Below are 19,271 nucleotides of genomic sequence, written 5' to 3' on the forward strand. Positions count from 1 at the left end.
CAACCTTGACGGGTTTCTCAAACACCTTGGCCACGTATTTCTTCTTGTTCGCCTCGAGCTTCTTCTTCTTTAGATCCTGGTCAATGTCTGTGAGGCTTGGCTTGCCGGCCCGCTTGCCCAGCAGCTTGCGGGGAGCTTTCTCATCCTCATTTTCTTCTGCATCCTCAGCCGCTCCCTCAGCCGCTGCTTCGGTGGTGGTCTCGCCCTCTATGGGTTCATCCAGCTGCTTCTCGTCCTCCTCCTGCTGCTCCTTGGTTATGGGTATCGTGTTGGAGAACTTCTTTAGCTTGGCCTGGCTGGAGAAGCTTTGCGCCCACACAGCATGTTAGAGAGGGAGAGGGAGGGTGCAAAAGCATGTGCATGGCAGAACAGTTAAAGGTACGTTTATTCCACTCTTCGGGGAGCTTAAATGTATGAAATAAGCTTTAGGTTTAAGAGTTCTCCCTACCTGCTGTGATTCTACTATGAGCAACGGTTGAGAGAGAGGGAGAGCAAAAAAGCTCTCACTGAGACCGGCATTTTGTGCGGCATTAGCATTCCAAAAGCACGTCGCGACTCGCGATTGCAGCAAAGCTATAACCTGTCAAATGCAATGGATAATCAAATTGAATGGCCCTTTCAATGGATTTTGTCCAATTTTCAAAGTATTAATACTTCTGATACCCTAGTGAACGGTGACATAGAAATGTGACTGTTTAAAGTTACCCAAAAGTGGAGTGCGCGAGAGAGAGTAGCAGAAATCACTGCATGCATTTTCCTGCGGATCATCTTGCGTGTCGATTAATACAGAAATATCTTCTGGTTGCTCACAACTAAAAAGAAATCAAGCTATTACATGGCATCAAGCAGTCGATCAACATGGACAATGTGTTACTTTTTATTGATTTGAGTACTTAAGCTGAAACCAAAATAGATGATGCTGTCGGGCGCCACAATTCACACACAGGAGGCGACTGCACTGCTGGCGGGGGACACTTAAAATCCAATGAGAATTGACGTAAGTTTGCAACGTTCACATTGACACGCACATCGTCCCTGTCATGACCGAGCACCGGCGGCAGGATACCGCAGAAGAACTGCGCGTAGCTAAGGTGGAACAGCTGCGGTGCTTGGAATTCGCTCTCAAATGCATAGGGACGATATGTGTAGAGCTGGGAGTTGTGATCCAATCCGAAAAAGGTATCGTAGGCTAGCTGGAGGCCATTGAGATCGGCCAAGCGCTCCTTCAGCGACACTGCGGGCGTCTGGGCCGCACACTTGATGGCATTCTGGAAGGCTTTTGTGTCCCGAATCTGCAATCCCACTGGCGACTCATTGCCATCGGCATCGAAGAGGATGCCCTCGTGTTCAAAGGCGTGGCTCAGCTCGTGGGCCAGGACACCTCCCATCAAGCTGTACTGGAAAATGGAGTGCTGGCGGTGATCGAAGAGGGGAAAATGCAGAAAGATCAAGGGCACCGTAATCGTGTTCCGCTCGTTCTCGTAGAAGGGCGAGGTACGAGCCTTGACCACATCATCGTTGACATAGTAGCGGCGCAGATCCAATCGGGAGTGTGGCAGCCGGAGCACATCGTGCTGGAGTCGGGTGCGCAAACTCAGCGCCTCGAGGACATTGCTCAGATGATGAGAGTCCGAGAAATTGGCACTTTCATAGTGGCTGTCATAGAATGCAGGTGACGTCTCCTCTGGCAGATTTCCCACTTTCAGCTTCATGGTCGACAGCTTCTCCCTCACGTACGACAGTTGGGCTGGGCTTAGCTGCAGGCGATTGGCTTCCAGGTATTTGCCAAACATACCCTTCAGGCTTTCGAAGATCTCCAGCAGCTGAATGTTGTCCACCAGGTTCCTGTTCTTGTACACATAACGATTGTACAGGTAGTTCATGCCCAAGGGCAGCAGGGCTCGCATGTGGTGAATGCATGTATTGGGACTGCGCCTGGCGGGCCCCGTCTGCTTCAGCAGAACGGTGAGACGCAGACGCAGATAGAGATTAATGGTGCTTCTATTGGTATTTCCCAACTGCTGGCCAAGCTCACGCAAGTAATCCACATCGCTGACCTCGAAAAGCACGCCGTTCAGATGACCCGAAAGCAGCTCGTGGAAGTACGCCTGCCAGTTGATTTGTGGTATTTTCTGCTCAAGATCCGCCAGTGTCCAGGACTGCACCAGAGGCTCCTCTTGGCGGTGCTTTGCTTCCAGTTGACGCAGCTGATCCACCAGCCTGGAGACTTCTGCCTCGCTGCCAGAGTGATTGAGTTTAAGGAGCTGCAGGGCACACCGCTCGCTGTAGCTGCTGCTGGGATCTGGCATCTTGAGCTGCACAACCGAACGCAGCGAATCGTTGTAGGCCACATCTACGCGCTCGTCAAAGAAAACCGCATTCAATCCATGCCTGCGGAACTTGGCAGTTTCGAGCGCCCAGTCATTGGACTCCAGCAAACGAAAATCTTCCTCTGGCCAATCGGTTTGGGAATCATTGGTACAGGCATTGTAATAAGCTCGCATTTGGGCCAACAAACGCAGCGCTGGTCCTTCATTCAACTGCACATCACTGTCCACAAGCTCCAGGTCACCCTCCATGAACTCCACCATGGCCTGGGCGTACAGATCCTCCACCAGCTCAAAGTTATCCACATACTTGGCGCCGTCGGCAGCTGAATAATTCCCGCAGGCATAGTTCCAGAAATTCGTGCAGGCCTCTTGTGATCTATTCAGATTTTTGTGAATCTGCAGAGCCGCCAGCGTGCTTTGGTCCACGTCCGCTTGTATGGGCNGGGCACACCGCTCGCTGTAGCTGCTGCTGGGATCTGGCATCTTGAGCTGCACAACCGAACGCAGCGAATCGTTGTAGGCCACATCTACGCGCTCGTCAAAGAAAACCGCATTCAATCCATGCCTGCGGAACTTGGCAGTTTCGAGCGCCCAGTCATTGGACTCCAGCAAACGAAAATCTTCCTCTGGCCAATCGGTTTGGGAATCATTGGTACAGGCATTGTAATAGGCTCGCATTTGGGCCAACAAACGCAGCGCTGGTCCTTCATTCAACTGCACATCACTGTCCACAAGCTCCAGGTCACCCTCCATGAACTCCACCATGGCCTGGGCGTACAGATCCTCCACCAGCTCAAAGTTATCCACATACTTGGCGCCGTCGGCAGCTGAATAATTCCCGCAGGCATAGTTCCAGAAATTCGTGCAGGCCTCTTGTGATCTATTCAGATTTTTGTGAATCTGCAGAGCCGCCAGCGTGCTTTGGTCCACGTCCGCTTGTATGGGCACAAATCCCAGGAGAAGGAATGAGCACAGCAGAACGCACCATTCCATGTTGTTTACTCGTTTGCCACTGAAATTTGTATTAACAAATTGAAGCTTATCTCAACGCTCGACTGAGCAGCGACAGCTTGCTCTTCGTGGTGCTGTGTGGGGGCAACGCCCAGCTGGAGCTCGCACTAGGGCTGGATGTACATAGGAAAATATCGCTAAATGAAAACTAAAACTTAATGCCTGATCGATGCATACTTGCAGTGGTAAAACCCGCTTTCTGATTACATTAATCCGAGCTTTACGTTTATTTATTATGTTCGTTAATTACAAGCAACGTCTTAGCTTCAATCCGCAGCTAAGACATAGAAACAGTTTTCAGTATAAAACAGATAATCGTTTTAGGCACTACCCCCAAGCATTTGACCGGGCATCAGGCTTACACTTAAGCAACTACTTAACCGACTTGGAACTTTGTTGACGTGTTCACTTCTTAAACTTTTGCTTCTTGCCTCCTTTCGGATTTGGATTTGCTCCCGTCTTTGACTTCTTCAGCTGCCCGATCTGCTTGGACTTCTGCTTCAGGTTGTTCTGCCTTTTGATGGGTTTGCCCTCCAGCACGGGCACATCGTCGGCATCGATGCGCGGAGCCTTGGCCAGTGTGGCGTTGGCTTTGGCGTTTGCAGCTGGCTTAGCTGCCTGCTGTTTGGCTTCGCCCTTCTTGTCCTTTGGCTGGAACTTTTTCGCTTCGGGCTTGGGTGCAGCTGACTTTCCAGGAGACGCCTTTACATTTGGCTGAGACGGGAACTTCTTGCCGGCTTCCGGTTTCGTTGGTTTTCCCTTGCCATTGGCCTGCTCTGGCTTGAACTGGGGCTTCGCCTTCTTTTCGGTCTTCGGTGCACCGTTCGTCGCCTGGGGCTTATTCTTCTTTTGCGACTTCGGTGCACCATTCGTCTCCTGTGGCTGCTCTGACTTTGGTGTCTTGGCAACCTTGACGGGTTTCTCAAACACCTTGGCCACGTATTTCTTCTTGTTCGCCTCGAGCTTCTTCTTCTTTAGATCCTGGTCAATGTCTGTGAGGCTTGGCTTGCCGGCCCGCTTGCCCAGCAGCTTGCGGGGAGCTTTCTCATCCTCATTTTCTTCTGCATCCTCAGCCGCTCCCTCAGCCGCTGCTTCGGTGGTGGTCTCGCCCTCTATGGGTTCATCCAGCTGCTTCTCGTCCTCCTCCTGCTGCTCCTTGGTTATGGGTATCGTGTTGGAGAACTTCTTTAGCTTGGCCACATAGAAGCCGTCCATGTTGTGGGTGTGTGGATAGTAGCGCTTGGTCAGGTTCAAGCTGGGATGGAACCGATGCTGGCGGAACTTCGTGAAGCCCTCAACACCAAAGTCGAGTCCAGTTGGTACCAGCTTGACGTTGCGCTTCTTCAGAGCATAGTCGATGACCCACTCGTTCTCCTCGGGCAGCACAGAGCAGGTGGAGTACACAATAATGCCACCTGTCGACGATTTCGCATCCACACAGTCAATAGCGGTGAGGAGAAGCTTGCGCTGAAGATTGTAGCAGCGTTGGACATCCACATCCGACTTCGTGGTCTTCACACTGGGATCCTTCGACACGACACCAGTGCCAGTGCAGGGAGCATCCAGAAGGACACGATCGAAGCCAGTCATTATTTTACGGAACTTGGTACCATCCTCGCAGCTCACAACGGAATTTACAACGCCCAGACGATGGAAGTTGGCCACAACGGCCTTGATGCGATCCCTGTTGGAATCGTTGGCGAAGAGCACGCCAGAGTTCTTCATGGCGGCCGCAATGTGGGAGCCCTTGCCACCTGGAGCGGAGCACATGTCCAGAATGCGTTCGTTCTCCTGCGGGGCAAGCGCCATCACTGGCAGCATCGAGGAGGCGCCTTGAATCATATAATAACCGCCCAGATACTCCGGAGTGGCACCCAGCGGCACCTGCGAGTTGAAGATGACCAAGCCCTCCTTGGTCCACTTGCCCAAGGGATCCAGATTGACGCCACGATTTATTAGAGCGCCTGCCAGCTGCCGACGGCGTATCTTCAGCGTGTTCGTACGGATTGTTAGCGGACGGGCCACCTGGAAGGCAGATTAGATTGGTTAAACTTCATGGGATCAACTGCGTTGGGTTGCTGACTCACCTCCGATGACTCTAAGTATTCCATGAGCTCGCTCAGGGGGAACATATCCATGAGCTTCTCCATTAGGAAATCATTGTAGCTGTAGTACAGGCAAAGATCCTGGCGCAGTCGATCGATGTACTCGCTTCGGGAGCGATCTGCCTGACGGTATTTCTTAAAGTCAGACAGGACCAGGGTGATGTCTTTGATGCGCTGCTGCACGTCCTGCAAGGTGATGTCTTTCTCGGCCTCTTCCTCTTCGGTCGGCAGCTGGAACACATCCTGATGATCCACTGTCATCTGCATTTCCTCCTCTGCCTCCAGCGCCTCCTTGGCCTCGCGCTTCTTCAGTTTCTTATTGGCGCGCTCAATGGGAAGCTTGTCATCGTCGTCATCATCATCCTCGTCGTCGTCATCTTCGCTACCACTGCCTGCTTGGGCTCCTTCATCATCGGATATATCAAAATCATCATCAGAGTTGGCATCATCATCGTCATCATTGTCGGAGAGATCGGCTAGCTTGCCAACCTGGGCATCGTCGTCATCGGAAACATCTTCATCCTCCTGCTCATCTTCGTCGTCTACCTCTTCATCTAATTCAGCGTCAGAGTCATCTTCTGCCTCCAGCTTAGCATCAGAGTCCTCCTCCTCCTCCTCTGAATCAGGCTCGGGCTGTGGCTCCTTTTTCTGTTTCTGCTGCTTCTTTGGCTTTAACCAATCGTCATTTTCATCTGTGAAGCCCTTTTGTGGTTTGCCCATTGGTACAAGCTGTGGAACCTCCTCTTCTGAGGATTCAGTGCCATCTTCGGGCACAACCTCATCCTCGGGCTCGCTGTCGCTGTTGTATTTCTTTTGTCTTTGAGCCAGCTGCTTCTGCTGCCCCTTTGCACGCTTCTCCTGTATCTTGGCTTTTTGGACTACCTTCTTCTGTTCCCGCTTGACAAACCGCTGCTTCTGACGGTGAGACAGCTTTTTGTCCTCCTCTTCCTGGGGAGCTGCACGACACAATATTCAAGTGAGAAAATCTTCAGTGCCGCATTTCACATTCACTTACCAAAAGACTGCTTGCGGAATACGGGTGCTCCTTGTTTGCGCGCCTTGCGGCCAGGTCCCTTCTTCGGTTTCTCATCGAACTCAGCCTTGCGACCCATGCTTCTAACTAAATTTAATTAATATTTGAGCAGAAACAAAATAAAAACTTGAGCACTTTGATTTTGCTCCACGTGCGCCGCTCAAAAGACAGCAAGCGCTTCGCAACACTGAAACAGAGCGATCCGACACTGTTGGTGCTGCCAGCTACAAAACTGCTAGAACCCTTTGACTAAATTTAATATATTTAGATGGATATAGACTGTTTACCACTACAAAGTGTCATGTATTAATAACAAGAATGTTATCAATTTGATTGGAAATGGCCCTTTCGGACTGTAAACCAATTTATTTAATCCTGCTACTAAAATCTAGCGATAAAAGCTAGACTGCCGTCTCAGCTGTTTGTTTTGAAGCTCGTTTTCCATCACTGTGGCAATTAGCAGTCGGTAATCGGGATGTTGGCTGAAGAAAAACAAACGAATCGTAAATATGCCGAAAATTGCAATTATTTAGCATAATTAGAGGATCTTGTGCACGCACCATGGACATTGCCACCATTGAGCTGAGCGTGGAGGCGCTCATTGGCTCGTTGCTGGCACTGGGCGTGCTCTTTGCGTTCTGTCGCAGTATTCTGGCCGAAGATGTTGTCATTAGCATATTAACGGGGAAATCACGCCACAGCTGGAAATCAATAAAAATCATCGAGCAGGTGCGTACACTCACTTGTTGTCAGCACTCCACCCCCCCGCTCCAATATTAATATTTACTAATCATTGCAGGCCTGCTTCTGTAATGTTTGCGAGATTTTGCTTACTCCCTCGGCTGGTCTCTTCTGCGACTGCTGCGGTCTTTGCACGCACGCAACGCCGGTATGCCAGAGGCAGGCGGACAGAGGATATCGATGCAAAGACAAGTGGTTGCGCAACGAGACTTCTGTGCGCCATCTATGGGTCCACGGAAATCTGCCGATGGGGATCATCTGCTCGAAGTGTGGCGAAGAAGTGGATCATCATGCCAGCACTGATCCGGGACTGTATGGTTGGCGCTGTGCCTGGTGCCAGCGCTGCTACCACGATGACTGCCACAAGGAGATCAATGTCAAGGGCGAGTGTGACTTCGGCGAGTTTAAGGACATGATTTTCCCGCCTTACAGCTTTGTGGCCGCCCGCACTCGTGACTCGATGCGCCTGCACCTGGCCAGTATAACGCCGCCCGATATAGAAAACTGGGAGCCCTTGATTGTGATAGCCAACACAAAGTCAGGCAGCAGTACGGGCGCCGATGTTTTGTCCCTGCTGCGTGGCTACCTGCATCCTATGCAGGTCATGGAACTCGGCTCCCGCGGACCCCAGGACGCGCTGCAGTGGGCCGCTAAGGCTAGTCCCCGCCCCTGTCGCATACTGGTGGCCGGCGGAGATGGGACCATTGGCTGGGTGATGAACACCATCTACGCTTTGAACATAAAGCCCCAGCCCTCGGTGGCCATCATGCCGCTGGGCACTGGCAACGATTTGTCGCGAGTTCTTGGCTGGGGAGCAGAACCACCCACTACTCTCGATCCCGTGCAGATCCTGCGCAACATTCGACGCGCCCGCTCGGTCAACCTGGATCGCTATGACCTGCAAATCGAGAAACTGCACTATCGACTGCCCATTCAAAGACATCCCACAAAGACGATACACGTGTACAACTACTTCAGCGTGGGTGTGGACGCGTACATCACCTACAACTTCCACAAGACGCGTGAATCTCGTTTCTATCTCCTCAGCAGCCGCATTTTCAATAAGGTAGCTCTCAAAGAAGTGACGAAGTTCAAGAGACATTTCAAATCCATCCTTTGCAGCTGCTGTACTTTACATTTGGAACGCAGCAGGTGATGCAGCCGGGCTGCGAGCGCATTGAGGAAAAACTCACCTTGTACCTGGACAACAAACAGATTCAACTGCCGGAACTACAGGCGCTGGTCTTTCTCAACATAGACTCCTGGGGCGCTGGTGTCAAGCTGGTTGAGCTGAGCAACTCCGATGGCGGCTCGCGCATCGTCAACTCAATCTCCGACGGGGTGATGGAAGTGTTTGGCATCGTCTCATCCTTTCACATTGCCCAGCTGCAGTGCAACATAAGCAAACCGGTGCGGATTGGTCAAGCCAAGCAGATTAGGGTAAGTTCCAACGTCTTGGCGGAGAGTTCTGTATTTTTATCATCCTCTGCTCTTAGCTGCAAGTAAAGGAAACTGTTCCGATGCAGACAGATGGCGAGCCCTGGATGCAGGGTCCAGCGGACATACGATTGCAGGCACGCAGCCAGGCTCGTGTCCTCAAGCTGGATCCAATCTCCACCTAATTACTTGACCCCCCCTCGACTAATCCACAATGTGCCAGTCACCCTAACCCTAATCTCTTCTAACAGTAATTAATGTAATGAATGTACTTAACTTTCGAATTTGTTTTAAGTTGAAATTTGCAATTGCATTTGAAGAGAGCGGAGAGCGCCCGTAGTAAGAGAAATCCTAATGCTAGTCCCACATTAAACAGGAATTGCGTCTGAAAGAATTCCACTTTATTCTTGATTAATGTTTTGAATATTTATAAATGTTTACTGGTGTACCATGCCTTCGCTTGCTGGCATGCCAAACAGTTAGGTCTGTAATTATCGAAAGGGCGGGTAAGCAACGAAATCATAGTTTCTGCAGCACGTGGAGCGATGTCTAGAGCATGGTAAGCTCCATGATTGCATTGACTATGTCGTGGCTGTTGTTCTTCAGAGCCTTGATGGCCTTCGCTCGCGTCGTGTTCGCCTGCGTTATGACCAGCTCAACGTCCTTCTCATCGACTCCAGTGTCGTCGACCTCCTCCTCATCTTCCTCGGCAATCGGAGCCACCGATGTAGCAGCACCAACGCTGTCGGCGGCGCCGGCAGCCTCTGGGGCCTTGAACTTCTCAGCTGCGGCGACCTGAGCCTGCTGGGACAGATCCTCAATCTTGGCCTCACCGAACACAATGTAGGTGTCGCTGTGGGGATTCTTGTACACATCCGGGTTGTTGATCACGAACAGAATGTTCTTCGACTTGCGGATGGTGACACGGTTGACGCCCTGGATCTGCTTCAGGCCCAGCTTGAGCATGATCTTCCTCGCCTTCTTCTCACCGCGCGACTGCTTGGCCTTGGACACCAGATCGATGGGCAAGCCAGTGGCTCCGCCACCCAACTGGGTGGTGCCTGCGCCAGTCTCCTCCAAGCCGGGCATGCCGTCGGAGTCGCTGTCGCTGCCATCATCCTCGACACGCACATCCTCGACCTTAGCCTCGGCGGAGGTGGAGGGAGCCTCGTTCTTGATTTCAGTAAGTTCTGGCATTTTTATCTGTAATCAAGCAAATGCTTTGTCCATTAGTCATGCATTATGAAACCAATCACTTAACAGCGGCTTAGCGCAACATTTGGTGCCGGCAGAAAACCCGCAGCTGGGGGTCACTATCAGCACTGCCCATTGATTTTTCAATGAATAATTAAACGTATAGACATCTTGCCAGGGCAAAAATAACTCCATCTATTGATAGTTAATACTGCTGGCAATAGTATTTCGCATATACATATTGGCTTAAAAACGGGATGGTTTCTTAATTTAAGGAATTATTTACCTTTGGAAAAAGTGCAGGAAACGCGAACCGCAGTTATTCGTGAAAAGAGATGGGGTCAATCTATCGATAGATAGTTTTATCTGATGATATATTTCTAGGTGATATTTCTTGCACTCAAGAAAAAATTTTATTACCATCAAATCACCATATAATTTTCTTTCAGGGCAAATGCACACTATAATTTGTTGTTTCACTTTGTTAGATCTAAAATTAACTCTTCTTAATATATTCGATACTTTTGTGTGATAGGCAAAACATTTTGTTTACCCATCTTCGACCATCTGGCAACGCCTCATTCAGCATGTGCGATTCCTTTGTTATTCTTTTTTTTACGAGCCAGAATGGATGAGCTAGCTGCCCAAAAGAATTGGACGGATGAGGAACGACTAGAACTGGCTGCGCAGCTAGATGCAGAGCTGGATGCTTTCATCGATGGCTTGGAGAAGAAGCGCTATGAGGAGGGCTGGCCGGAGGATCGATGGCAGGAGGAAATGGACAAGCACCCGTTCTTCATGAAGAAGGCGCCACAGCCTGGCGACGATGTCCATCCTATGTTCGAGGGCCTGCAGAAGCTGAAGTACGATCCGGAGGAGAATACACGCGACGAGCTGGCTCTCAATTACAAAGAGGATGGAAACTTCTACATGAAGCACAAGAAATTCCGCATGGCCGTCTACAGCTTCAGCGAGGGCATCAAGTCGAAGACGGACAATCCCGATGTATTGTCCGTGCTCTATAATAATCGCTCAGCGGCCCACTATTTCATCAAGAACTACAGATCCTCGCTGAGCGATGCACAGCGCGCCTTATTCTTCAAGCCGGACTACACAAAGGCCCGCTGGAGGTCAGCCCAGTGTGCCTATGAGCTGGACAAGTTTGACGTGTGCACGCAGATGTGCGAGGAACTGCTGGAGGTGGATGTCGACCACAAGGAGGCCAAGGCGCTGCTGCACAAGAACAAGATGAAGAAGGTGTGTGTGTGCTGGGGATAATCCTCATTGTTTTCCATATAAACTTCTGTGTTCCTTTCAGATGGAAACGGAACGCAATCAGCGCAAAGAGGCCGCCGAGTCCAAGCGTCGTCTAACCCGATTCCACAAGCTGCGCGACGCCATTGAGCAGCGTGCCATCAAATTCGACGATCAGAAAGTAGGAAAAAAGGTCAACATTACCGAGGAGTTGCTACGCCCCAAGTTTCTGCCACTAGAGGACCACCCAGTGCACATCGACGATGATGGCAGCACTCTAATCTGGCCGGCAGCATTTTCCTACCCCGAATTCCTCTTCAGCGATTTCCCCCAGCAGCTGCCGGAGACCGCCACCATGATGGATTGCCTCAAGACGCTATTTGCCGAGCCATTGCCCTGCGACAAGTCGCAGAACTACCGACTGGGCAATGTGAATGTTTACTACGAGAACCGCAAGGCGGCCTGTGTCCACAAGGTGGAACTCGAGAAATCGCTAAGCGACATAATCAGTGAGAAGGGTTTCTTTGTCTCTGGCGGGGCTCTGCTCTTCTATGTGGTGCCCAAGGATACGCGAATTGAGCAGGACTTTCTACATGAGCAACGACGGACAATGGTCTACAGTTGAGGCTAAAGTTGCTGACGAAATAAAGTGTTCCATTGTTGACAATAGTTTCTGTGTAAATTTATTTCGTTTTGCGGCAAATATTTGCTGTTAAGCTTACATCTTAGTCACGGTACAATTGAGCTTTGGTGGGGGCTATATAAGCTAATTTATGTAATAGGACTAATCAGTTTTTGATATGTTATGCGAAGCCAAAAAGCGTAGTTCCCACCCGACCCCAAAATATCTGTGGGGGGATGGCGTGTGTAGGCCGAGTATAATGTTACATTTGATGATTCGATTATTATATAGAATTAAAACTTATTCAACTTAATTTGGTTTTCTTTTCAACAACGAGGCGCCTAAATGAGTTAACAATATCAATTTTGTATAATTCGTATAAAAGCGTTTCTGTAAATTGTCCATAATTGAGCATATTAGTGGGTAGCGTATAGAGACAGACATTCATCATCAATTCAATTCACTTCACAACAGTAATTGTAATACTAGGAGTCGCTCCCTTAAATGGAACTGGATATGATTCGTTATTCGCGTGTACTTATGACAAAGCTGGATCAACATATAAGGCTAGACATCATATAAACTAGGGGCAACGTTGGGTAAGCGTATTACATACATGGATAAAATAAAATACCATAAAGTGCAGGCTGAGGAAATCTGGGGAGATCACAATCACAAGATAATCTTTAACATAAATTAAGCGATACTTTAAACAATTCTTCCACAGCGGCACGTGGTAAAGATATTCCTTGCTGTGGATGGACACTCAAGTGCATGATCTGCGGCGTGCCTAAGGCTGCGGCGATGGAGAATTCCTTTGCAGGACATTGTTCAGACGCATTTTCAGCGGCGAAAAGTCAATTCTCTTGAAACGTGGCAGCGATGCAAACTTTTTCATGCCACCACCAGGTGGCTGGAGTTCATTGGACGTGGCCACCGACTGTGTCATGGGCTGCAACTGCTGCTGCTGCTGGACCACTGGCTTGCTCTTGCTCGGGGAATTGCCAAACTTCGCCAGCGTGGCATACTTCTGGAGCAACCGTGTTGCCTGCTCGGCTGCCTGATAGTGGTTCTCGTACTCATCCTCCAGCCGCGGCTGGACAATACCCCCGTTCATGCTGGGGGATCTATGCTGGACCGGGGATTCTTCTTCAGTGGACTGGCCGTCATCGAATTTGAAATCAATATTTTTGAGCATGGTTAGGTGCAAGAGCTCCTCCTCTATTCCTTCGATATTATTGTTATTGTGATTGTTGTTGTTTGTGCTATTGGGCCGCTTGACCGGATGTGTCACGGCATAGACACCTTCGGAGATCTTGTGGGCGGCAGTCTTCTTGGTTGAGATTTTAGTCTTGGTGGTTGATGATGATGATGCTGATGAGGATGTGCTGTTGGCCTTTTGGCGCTGCTCGATGATTTGCTGTGGCGACGATATGTAGAGATTCTCCTTGCGCTCGCGACGCAGCTTGGAACTAACCAGATGCCTCAGACTTGGGCCATGTTCGGTGGGACTTCGTCGCTTGGACTTGAGAGTGTCGCAGCTGTTTGGATAGTAGGAGGGCACCTTGTCGTCTACGCTTATGATGGACTTCCTGGGCGTCTGGTAGTAGTCCTCCTCCTCCTCCTTCTGATAGCTGTCCTTCTCCTTGGGCGTTCCCTTTTGCGGCAAGGCTGGCAAAGGAGATTCGGTGGGTGTGCTGGTGCTGAGGCCAATGCCATGAGGATGCGCCTCCAGCTCCTGGGCGGCCTTGACGGCCAAAAGATTCTCATATAAATGCTCGGCAAAGCCGGACGTCGCTGCTGCTGTGGTGCTGTTCAAGGAGCTGCCGTGCATGGCCTCGTAAATGTCACTCTCATTGGCCGCCGGCGCTACCAGTGTCTTGGTGGGTTGGTCCTCCGTGTTGCAGCTGCTGGTGGAAGAGCAGTAGGAGCCCGTAGAATAGCCAGACGAGGTGGATGCGGTGCTTCCACTCGGCTGCGGCAGCACCTCCTTCTCTATGATCTTCACAATGGGCGCCATCACACAGTAGCCGGTGAGATCGTCCACCATAATCTTATTCTTCTTCACCTGATTGCTGTGCGGCACTGCCCCATGGGAGCCGATCAGATTAATGGTTGACGAATTGCATGCGGAAAAGTTAAAGTTATTCGGCAGCTGCTCCGACACATTCAAGCTCTCCAGGGAGCCGGATTTGCTGAGGTGCCTCGTGATCTGGGCGACCAGCTGATCCCGGGAGATTGGTTCGATGGCCGACTCATCCAGGCTGATGTTCAGCTCAACGCTCGACTCATGGCTTTGCGTGAAAATGTCCTCCTCGAAGGTGTCGAGAAAGTTAAGCTTCGACAGGTCGGGACTCGAGAAGCTATTACGCTGGGATTTGCTCAGCTGGGAAGTGCGCTTCAAGGGCAGCGCCATCTCGGGTGTCGGAGCATTCTCGTACAGCGGCAACTGGTCGTCCTTCGGCTGCTGATCGGGCTCACTCACACTGCCCGCGCGTTTCTGGCGCGTACCGCCGAAGAAGTTGTCCAACATATTCTTGTATTTCTTCTTCTTGGCCAGCTCTACCTCGGGATTGGTGCAGGATCGCGGAATGTCGCCAAGTGGAGAGCACTCAAAGGTGTTTATGCGCTTACGATATGGGTGTGTGGGCAGGGGGGGCGGCAAAGGCGTCTCCATGACAGCTGGCTTCATCTCCTCGTATATGCCCGAGGCAATGGAGGCGCGAGATATTCGGCTGCCGTCAAAGATTTCCTCATAGATCTGCGAGACCCGTGCCGAGAAGTGGCTGATGTCCAAGGAATCTGGCAGCGTTGGCAAAGGCCCCAGGGCACCAGGACCCCTACTCAGTCGGCGCTGCTCCAGGAAAACCTGTCGGTATAGCTCCAGATTCTTGATTGACTTTTTCATCCACTTCATGTGGCGCCGGCAGGACATCTCCGTTTCCAGGGCAAAGTAAATGAAGCACTCGCGCCGATTTTGCGTCCAAAACAGCCCGTACGAGTGCTGCTTGGTCCGTGAGGTGGCCAAGCTGATACTGACCCCGGGCACATTTACCGAGACACTCAGCGCTTTGGAAGATGCTGGCGGATCTTCTGCCTCCGCAAATCCTTGAAATGTGAGGCGCAGGAAGCAGGGCACACACTTGATGGCCTCGATTTTCACTTGGCATCGAGTCCAGGTCTTATAGCGCAGCGCCATTGCGCGCTTATCGTGTGTATCCAACTTGACGTCCATGCACATGGAAATCTCGTTGTGGTCCATCTTGACCGCCGTTTGACTGTTCTGTGCTATGGGCGCAGGATGGTGTTGTGCGGGTGGGTGTGCGTCGAGTGGAAATAAAAAGGTGAACGATTTAATTACGCTATTTGCAGAATTTACATGTTTTTTTTTTCAAATGGGCGGAGTCCGAAGGATGTACATTGCAGTGTGACCGCGGATTTTCCGATAAAATGTATACCCTATCCTTGTCAAGATATACTGTAAATATACCGATGAAAATTATATTCCCCCATTTTGATATTCTGTTTAATATTAACAGCAGGTTAACACTCTCAGCTTTGAAACAACAATTTTAGCCAGTTGATGAGTTAATTCTCTACAATGCTGGCACCAACCACTACCCTATTACAAATCTAATTTAATAGATGCATGAAATGTAGATTGTTTGGATCTCAATCATATCAATATCGATATGCTTGTGCGACTGTTTTACAACACTTATATCGATACGTATTTATGCAACCCTAGCCACAGCATTTTTGGCGGCCATTACAACGTGAGATTTGGCGGAGAAAATTAATGCATAAACAAAACGGCAAGCAAACAGCACACTCGCTTGCTTAAACATTAAGAAATAAGTAAAACGAACAGCATTGAAGATGTCTACGGGAGCTGCAAGAGTCTACATCCAAGTCGAAAGCGAGGCCGAGCAGCAGGAGCATCTGAAGCACCAACGCAAGACCCTGAAGCCGCTGCACGGCAACGTCAACGATAAGGAGAATCTGTCGGGACGCGCCTCCATCGTGGATCAACTTAGTCGCTTGAAGGCCGGCGTCCCAATTACGCCCAGCACCAAGTACGGCAAACGCAAATGCGTGGACACCGCAACAGCTGCAACATCGACGAAGGACGCCGATACACAGACCGAGAAGTCGCAGAACGACGCTGACAAACCCATCACAGCAGACGATCTCACCAGCGAGTGTGAGCCCGGGGAGAACTACTACAAATTGTTGGCAGAACAGCGGCGCGTCGCTTTGGAGGACTCGCTGACGGAGAACCGACATCTGCATGAACGCATCGAGGGACTGGAGGAGGAGATAGACACAATGCGTCAGGAACTAGACGAGGCAAAGAATTTGGTAGAGGTGCTCAAGGAAATCTGTGACGAGGACACCAGCGAGGTGGAGGAGGAAGAGACAGCAGCCGATCAGAAATAATTGCCTGCCCATGCTCACCTGTTTTGTTTATTTAAAATTATACAATTAGTTGTAGTTACACAATTCCTTCATTTTATAATTTATCCCTGTATGTACCCTAACCCAACGGACTGGTCTCAGTGAAAGCCAGCAATATATTTACCTGTTAATCGCCAGTTATGATGTTCCCCAATAAAAGTTATTTGCTAACCTGAGCTGCGGTTGATTGTAACAGTTGCCAAATAAACTATTCTCTTTATGTTTATTCAATAGGAAAATACAAACATCTACAAATCATGAGAAGCCATCTATTTCAGCCAATCACTGATGATCTCTTCGCTGTCGAAGTTGTCCACATCGAACTGAAAGGGAGGAAAAGTTCTAAATGATTGGGAAAATACAATTTGGGCCCAGCTGTACTTACCTCAACGGCCTCCTGGTAGGTGGGCACGCTACCACTGACGTCCACGTCGTTTACCACCGCATTCATGTATGCAGCATCTGCCTCTGCTGCTGCTATGCGTACTGCCGCCTCAGAGTCGTCTGCCTCGGCCACTTGGGACTCCTTAAGGGAAGTTTGCTCACTTCTTTGTGCAACGGCACCCAACACCTTGCCGTGAGCCGATTTTAGGTGCTGGCGCAGCGCATAAGCGCGCGAGTACTCTGCCCCGCACTCGCTGCAAGAGCACTTTCCACCAGCTAGAATCTTGATAGATTCGTCTCCCTTTTCAGCAGACACAACCACAGTGGCACCTTTGCTGCCTTTATCATTCTTGTGGGTTTTCATGTGATTGTTGACGGCATACAGCGAGGCAAAGGGACGATTGCAAATCTCACACTCGAATGGCTTGGTGTGCGAATTCCTATGGCCGTTCAATTGCACCGATGTACGGAAGGACTTTGAGCATATATCACAGGAAAACTGACGCTCAGCGCCATGGGTGAGGAGGTGATGGGCGTAATTTGACTGCAATTTAAAACTACAGCAAAGATATAATTAATGACCATTTTGATTGCGTTTCTTTTGGCACTCACCGCTTATTGCAGACAATGCACACGTACGGCCGAATGTCTGTGTGGGAGCGCAGGTGCAGGGTGAGAGAGTATGAGACGCGAAACGTTTTGCCGCACGCCTCGCAGCGGTACGGTTTCTCTCCTGTGTGAATTCGTTCGTGTTTGACCTTTTCAAATGGGCGGTAGAACACCTTCTCGCAGTACTGGCATGGAAATTGTGCTTTACTTTTGTCCACGGGCACCTTTTTCGACGCCGCAGCAGAAGGTTCCGCTTGCTTCTTCTGATGCATCTTCAAATGCAATTGGTAGTTGGTGGAGTTCTCGAACTGGCGATTGCAAGTGCTGCACACAAACTTGCTCGGCGCCTCAACGTGCATCTTCTGGTGAATCGTCTTGAGGCCATAATCAAACCTTAAAGCAGATGGTACAGTGTGGGTGGTAAACAGTCGTTATCTTGGCTTATCGGTGACACTCACTCTCTTTGACAGATCTCGCAGAAAAACAGATCCAGTTGGCTATACTCCTGATGAGCGCCCACGGGAAGGGCATCCTGAATCCGCTTTGGCTTGCGCTCGTCGTGTATGCGCATGTGGAACTTGAGACTCTTTTGCGCATTGAAAATGGTATTGCAAACTTTGCAAATAAACTTGGGACTATCTCCGTTAGTGCCTGCTGTTGCACCGGCACCAGGAACTTTGCGTCGGACGGGCTGCTTGGGCATGGTTGCCTTTTGGCTGCCTCCATTGCTAGTCCCTTCTGGGGGGCACACATGATTTTCAGCACTGCTGTGGCTCTCGTATATTATGTGGCAATCAAAGCAAAAGTAACGTTCCGACTCTGCATCGACGCGATCGCTATCCACCACGTCCCACATGGGCACATCCGCCTCCACTATTTCCTCCTCCTCTTTCTCTTCCTCAACCAAATCCATATCTTCTATGCATTCAACGCCAATGCCGCTCAGGCAGCTGCCACAGCGATGGTCCTCCTCGTAAGCCTCTTCTGTCTCGTATACATTCCTACAAAAATTACAAAGCAATGCAGACTTCTGGACAGTCAGGTGTTCGTTATTGTCTTCCACGTGCATGGAGGCATTTGCTGCTGGGTCACCACTTTTGACGGAGTCTAAATGGCAGGAATGGAACTTTACTGTGTGTGTCACGAGAGTGCGGCAACTTATACTCACACGACATGGCATAATTTCGCGCAAATTACAAATTAAAAATACAAAAATTTATTTATTTACAATCCACAGCAGTGTGACCGTGGAATTATCGATAGCAGAAAATCGGAAATATACCAAAAATATACCGTGTCTTTAATCATATTCCTCTATTTTGATGTTCTATTTAATATTACTAGCTAGTTAGGAGTCTCCGCGATTAAACTATAACTTTATCCGATTTATCAATCAATTCTCCACAAGATTGGTTTGTTTTCACGACTTCCTTTTCTTGGAATCTTTACAAATTCAGTTTAAAACCAAAAAAAGTCAACCAACAAAAAGAGCATAAAACGTTACCTGATTGGTAATTAAAATTCTATATATCGAGAGAGAAATATTCCTTCAAAGGAGAGAGAGAAGTCCCTATGGAAATGAGAGAAACTTCTCTAGGGACATTTGCTTATTGGAGTTTAGATACCCTATATTTTTGAATATACCTATAAGTTGGAAAATAATGGACCTATGAAAATCATTAATGTACCATTATATACCGATATGAAAAGACAGTGATGATGAGACAATACACGAGCAAAAAGGGCGTATGGTAGCTGATTTATTGCATTGTGTCAAAAGCTGACGGCTATGCCTATGAACTGCAAATGGTCATCCTGTATACCAGTGTGGCAGATCCTCAGAAATATTTTATATACCACAATATCGATACCTAAAAGAGTTATATCGATGGGAAGCGGTTAAAATCTAAAAACTAAAATCGGAATTAAATTGGAATTAAATCTCCGAAATTTAAAACCACTCCAATTCAATTGTTTGTTATTGTACGTGGAACATGAAAGACATTTGTGCGGCCTAATAAAACATTTCAAACTTGTATTTCCGCCATGTGGTTCAGCCAGCTAACAAAATCCAGAAATTATGTCAACTCTCG

General features: G+C 49.4%; 8 protein-coding genes across 9 annotated transcripts in view; 3 read left to right on the forward strand and 5 right to left on the reverse strand.

Moving 5' to 3' along the window:
• The window catches only part of LOC117592516 (phosphate-regulating neutral endopeptidase PHEX), a 6,600-nt gene extending 3,237 nt beyond the window's left edge, over nt 1-3,363 (reverse strand). The window contains exon 1 of one of the 2 annotated variants that reach the window (XM_034286379.1): nt 1,601-3,363. In XM_034286379.1, coding sequence (XP_034142270.1) covers nt 1,601-3,323 — 1,723 coding nt within the window. In that variant the 5' untranslated portion in view covers nt 3,324-3,363. Of the gene's footprint in view, nt 1-831 lie in introns of those variants that run through there. The other variant, XM_034286370.1, reaches the window with a different exon arrangement.
• A 181-nt stretch (nt 3,364-3,544) lies between these two features.
• On the reverse strand, nt 3,545-6,654 carry LOC117592509 (25S rRNA (cytosine-C(5))-methyltransferase nop2). Its single transcript, XM_034286357.1, has 3 exons — nt 6,462-6,654; nt 5,429-6,402; nt 3,545-5,366 (listed from the first exon to the last, which is right to left on the reverse strand). Exons 1-3 carry the CDS (start codon nt 6,556-6,558, stop codon nt 3,747-3,749), a joined length of 2,691 nt encoding a protein of 896 aa, XP_034142248.1. The 5' UTR covers nt 6,559-6,654; the 3' UTR covers nt 3,545-3,746.
• A 274-nt stretch (nt 6,655-6,928) lies between these two features.
• LOC117580156 (diacylglycerol kinase epsilon) lies at nt 6,929-9,048 on the forward strand. The gene is made up of 4 exons (XM_034266475.1): nt 6,929-7,208; nt 7,279-8,286; nt 8,343-8,660; nt 8,717-9,048. Exons 1-4 carry the CDS (start codon nt 7,041-7,043, stop codon nt 8,840-8,842), a joined length of 1,620 nt encoding a protein of 539 aa, XP_034122366.1. The 5' UTR covers nt 6,929-7,040; the 3' UTR covers nt 8,843-9,048.
• On the reverse strand, nt 9,042-10,282 carry LOC117580176 (nascent polypeptide-associated complex subunit alpha). Its single transcript, XM_034266530.1, has 2 exons — nt 10,138-10,282; nt 9,042-9,860 (listed from the first exon to the last, which is right to left on the reverse strand). The coding sequence occupies exon 2, from the start codon at nt 9,852-9,854 to the stop codon at nt 9,207-9,209; it is 648 nt and encodes a 215-aa protein (XP_034122421.1). The 5' UTR covers nt 9,855-9,860; nt 10,138-10,282; the 3' UTR covers nt 9,042-9,206.
• Nucleotides 10,283-10,429: 147 nt separating this feature from the next.
• LOC117580164 (DNA polymerase interacting tetratricopeptide repeat-containing, protein of 47 kDa) lies at nt 10,430-11,774 on the forward strand. Its single transcript, XM_034266487.1, has 2 exons — nt 10,430-11,108; nt 11,170-11,774. Exons 1-2 carry the CDS (start codon nt 10,479-10,481, stop codon nt 11,728-11,730), a joined length of 1,191 nt encoding a protein of 396 aa, XP_034122378.1. The 5' UTR covers nt 10,430-10,478; the 3' UTR covers nt 11,731-11,774.
• On the reverse strand, nt 11,773-15,176 carry LOC117580130. Its single transcript, XM_034266427.1, has one exon. The coding sequence runs from the start codon at nt 14,987-14,989 to the stop codon at nt 12,518-12,520; it is 2,472 nt and encodes an 823-aa protein (XP_034122318.1). The 5' UTR covers nt 14,990-15,176; the 3' UTR covers nt 11,773-12,517.
• Nucleotides 15,177-15,481: 305 nt separating this feature from the next.
• Nucleotides 15,482-16,361, forward strand: LOC117580180 (geminin). Its single transcript, XM_034266542.1, has one exon. It carries the CDS (start codon nt 15,607-15,609, stop codon nt 16,165-16,167), a length of 561 nt encoding a protein of 186 aa, XP_034122433.1. The 5' UTR covers nt 15,482-15,606; the 3' UTR covers nt 16,168-16,361.
• A 28-nt stretch (nt 16,362-16,389) lies between these two features.
• On the reverse strand, nt 16,390-18,451 carry LOC117580148 (zinc finger protein 271). Its single transcript, XM_034266462.1, has 5 exons — nt 18,347-18,451; nt 17,637-18,285; nt 17,182-17,571; nt 16,571-17,126; nt 16,390-16,508 (listed from the first exon to the last, which is right to left on the reverse strand). The coding sequence occupies exons 1-5, from the start codon at nt 18,351-18,353 to the stop codon at nt 16,455-16,457; spliced, it is 1,656 nt and encodes a 551-aa protein (XP_034122353.1). The 5' UTR covers nt 18,354-18,451; the 3' UTR covers nt 16,390-16,454.
• Nucleotides 18,452-19,271: the final 820 nt, after the last annotated feature.

The sequence above is a fragment of the Drosophila guanche genome, unplaced genomic scaffold (assembly GCF_900245975.1).
Source record: "Drosophila guanche unplaced genomic scaffold, DGUA_6, whole genome shotgun sequence".
Lineage (NCBI taxonomy): Eukaryota > Metazoa > Arthropoda > Insecta > Diptera > Drosophilidae > Drosophila > Drosophila guanche.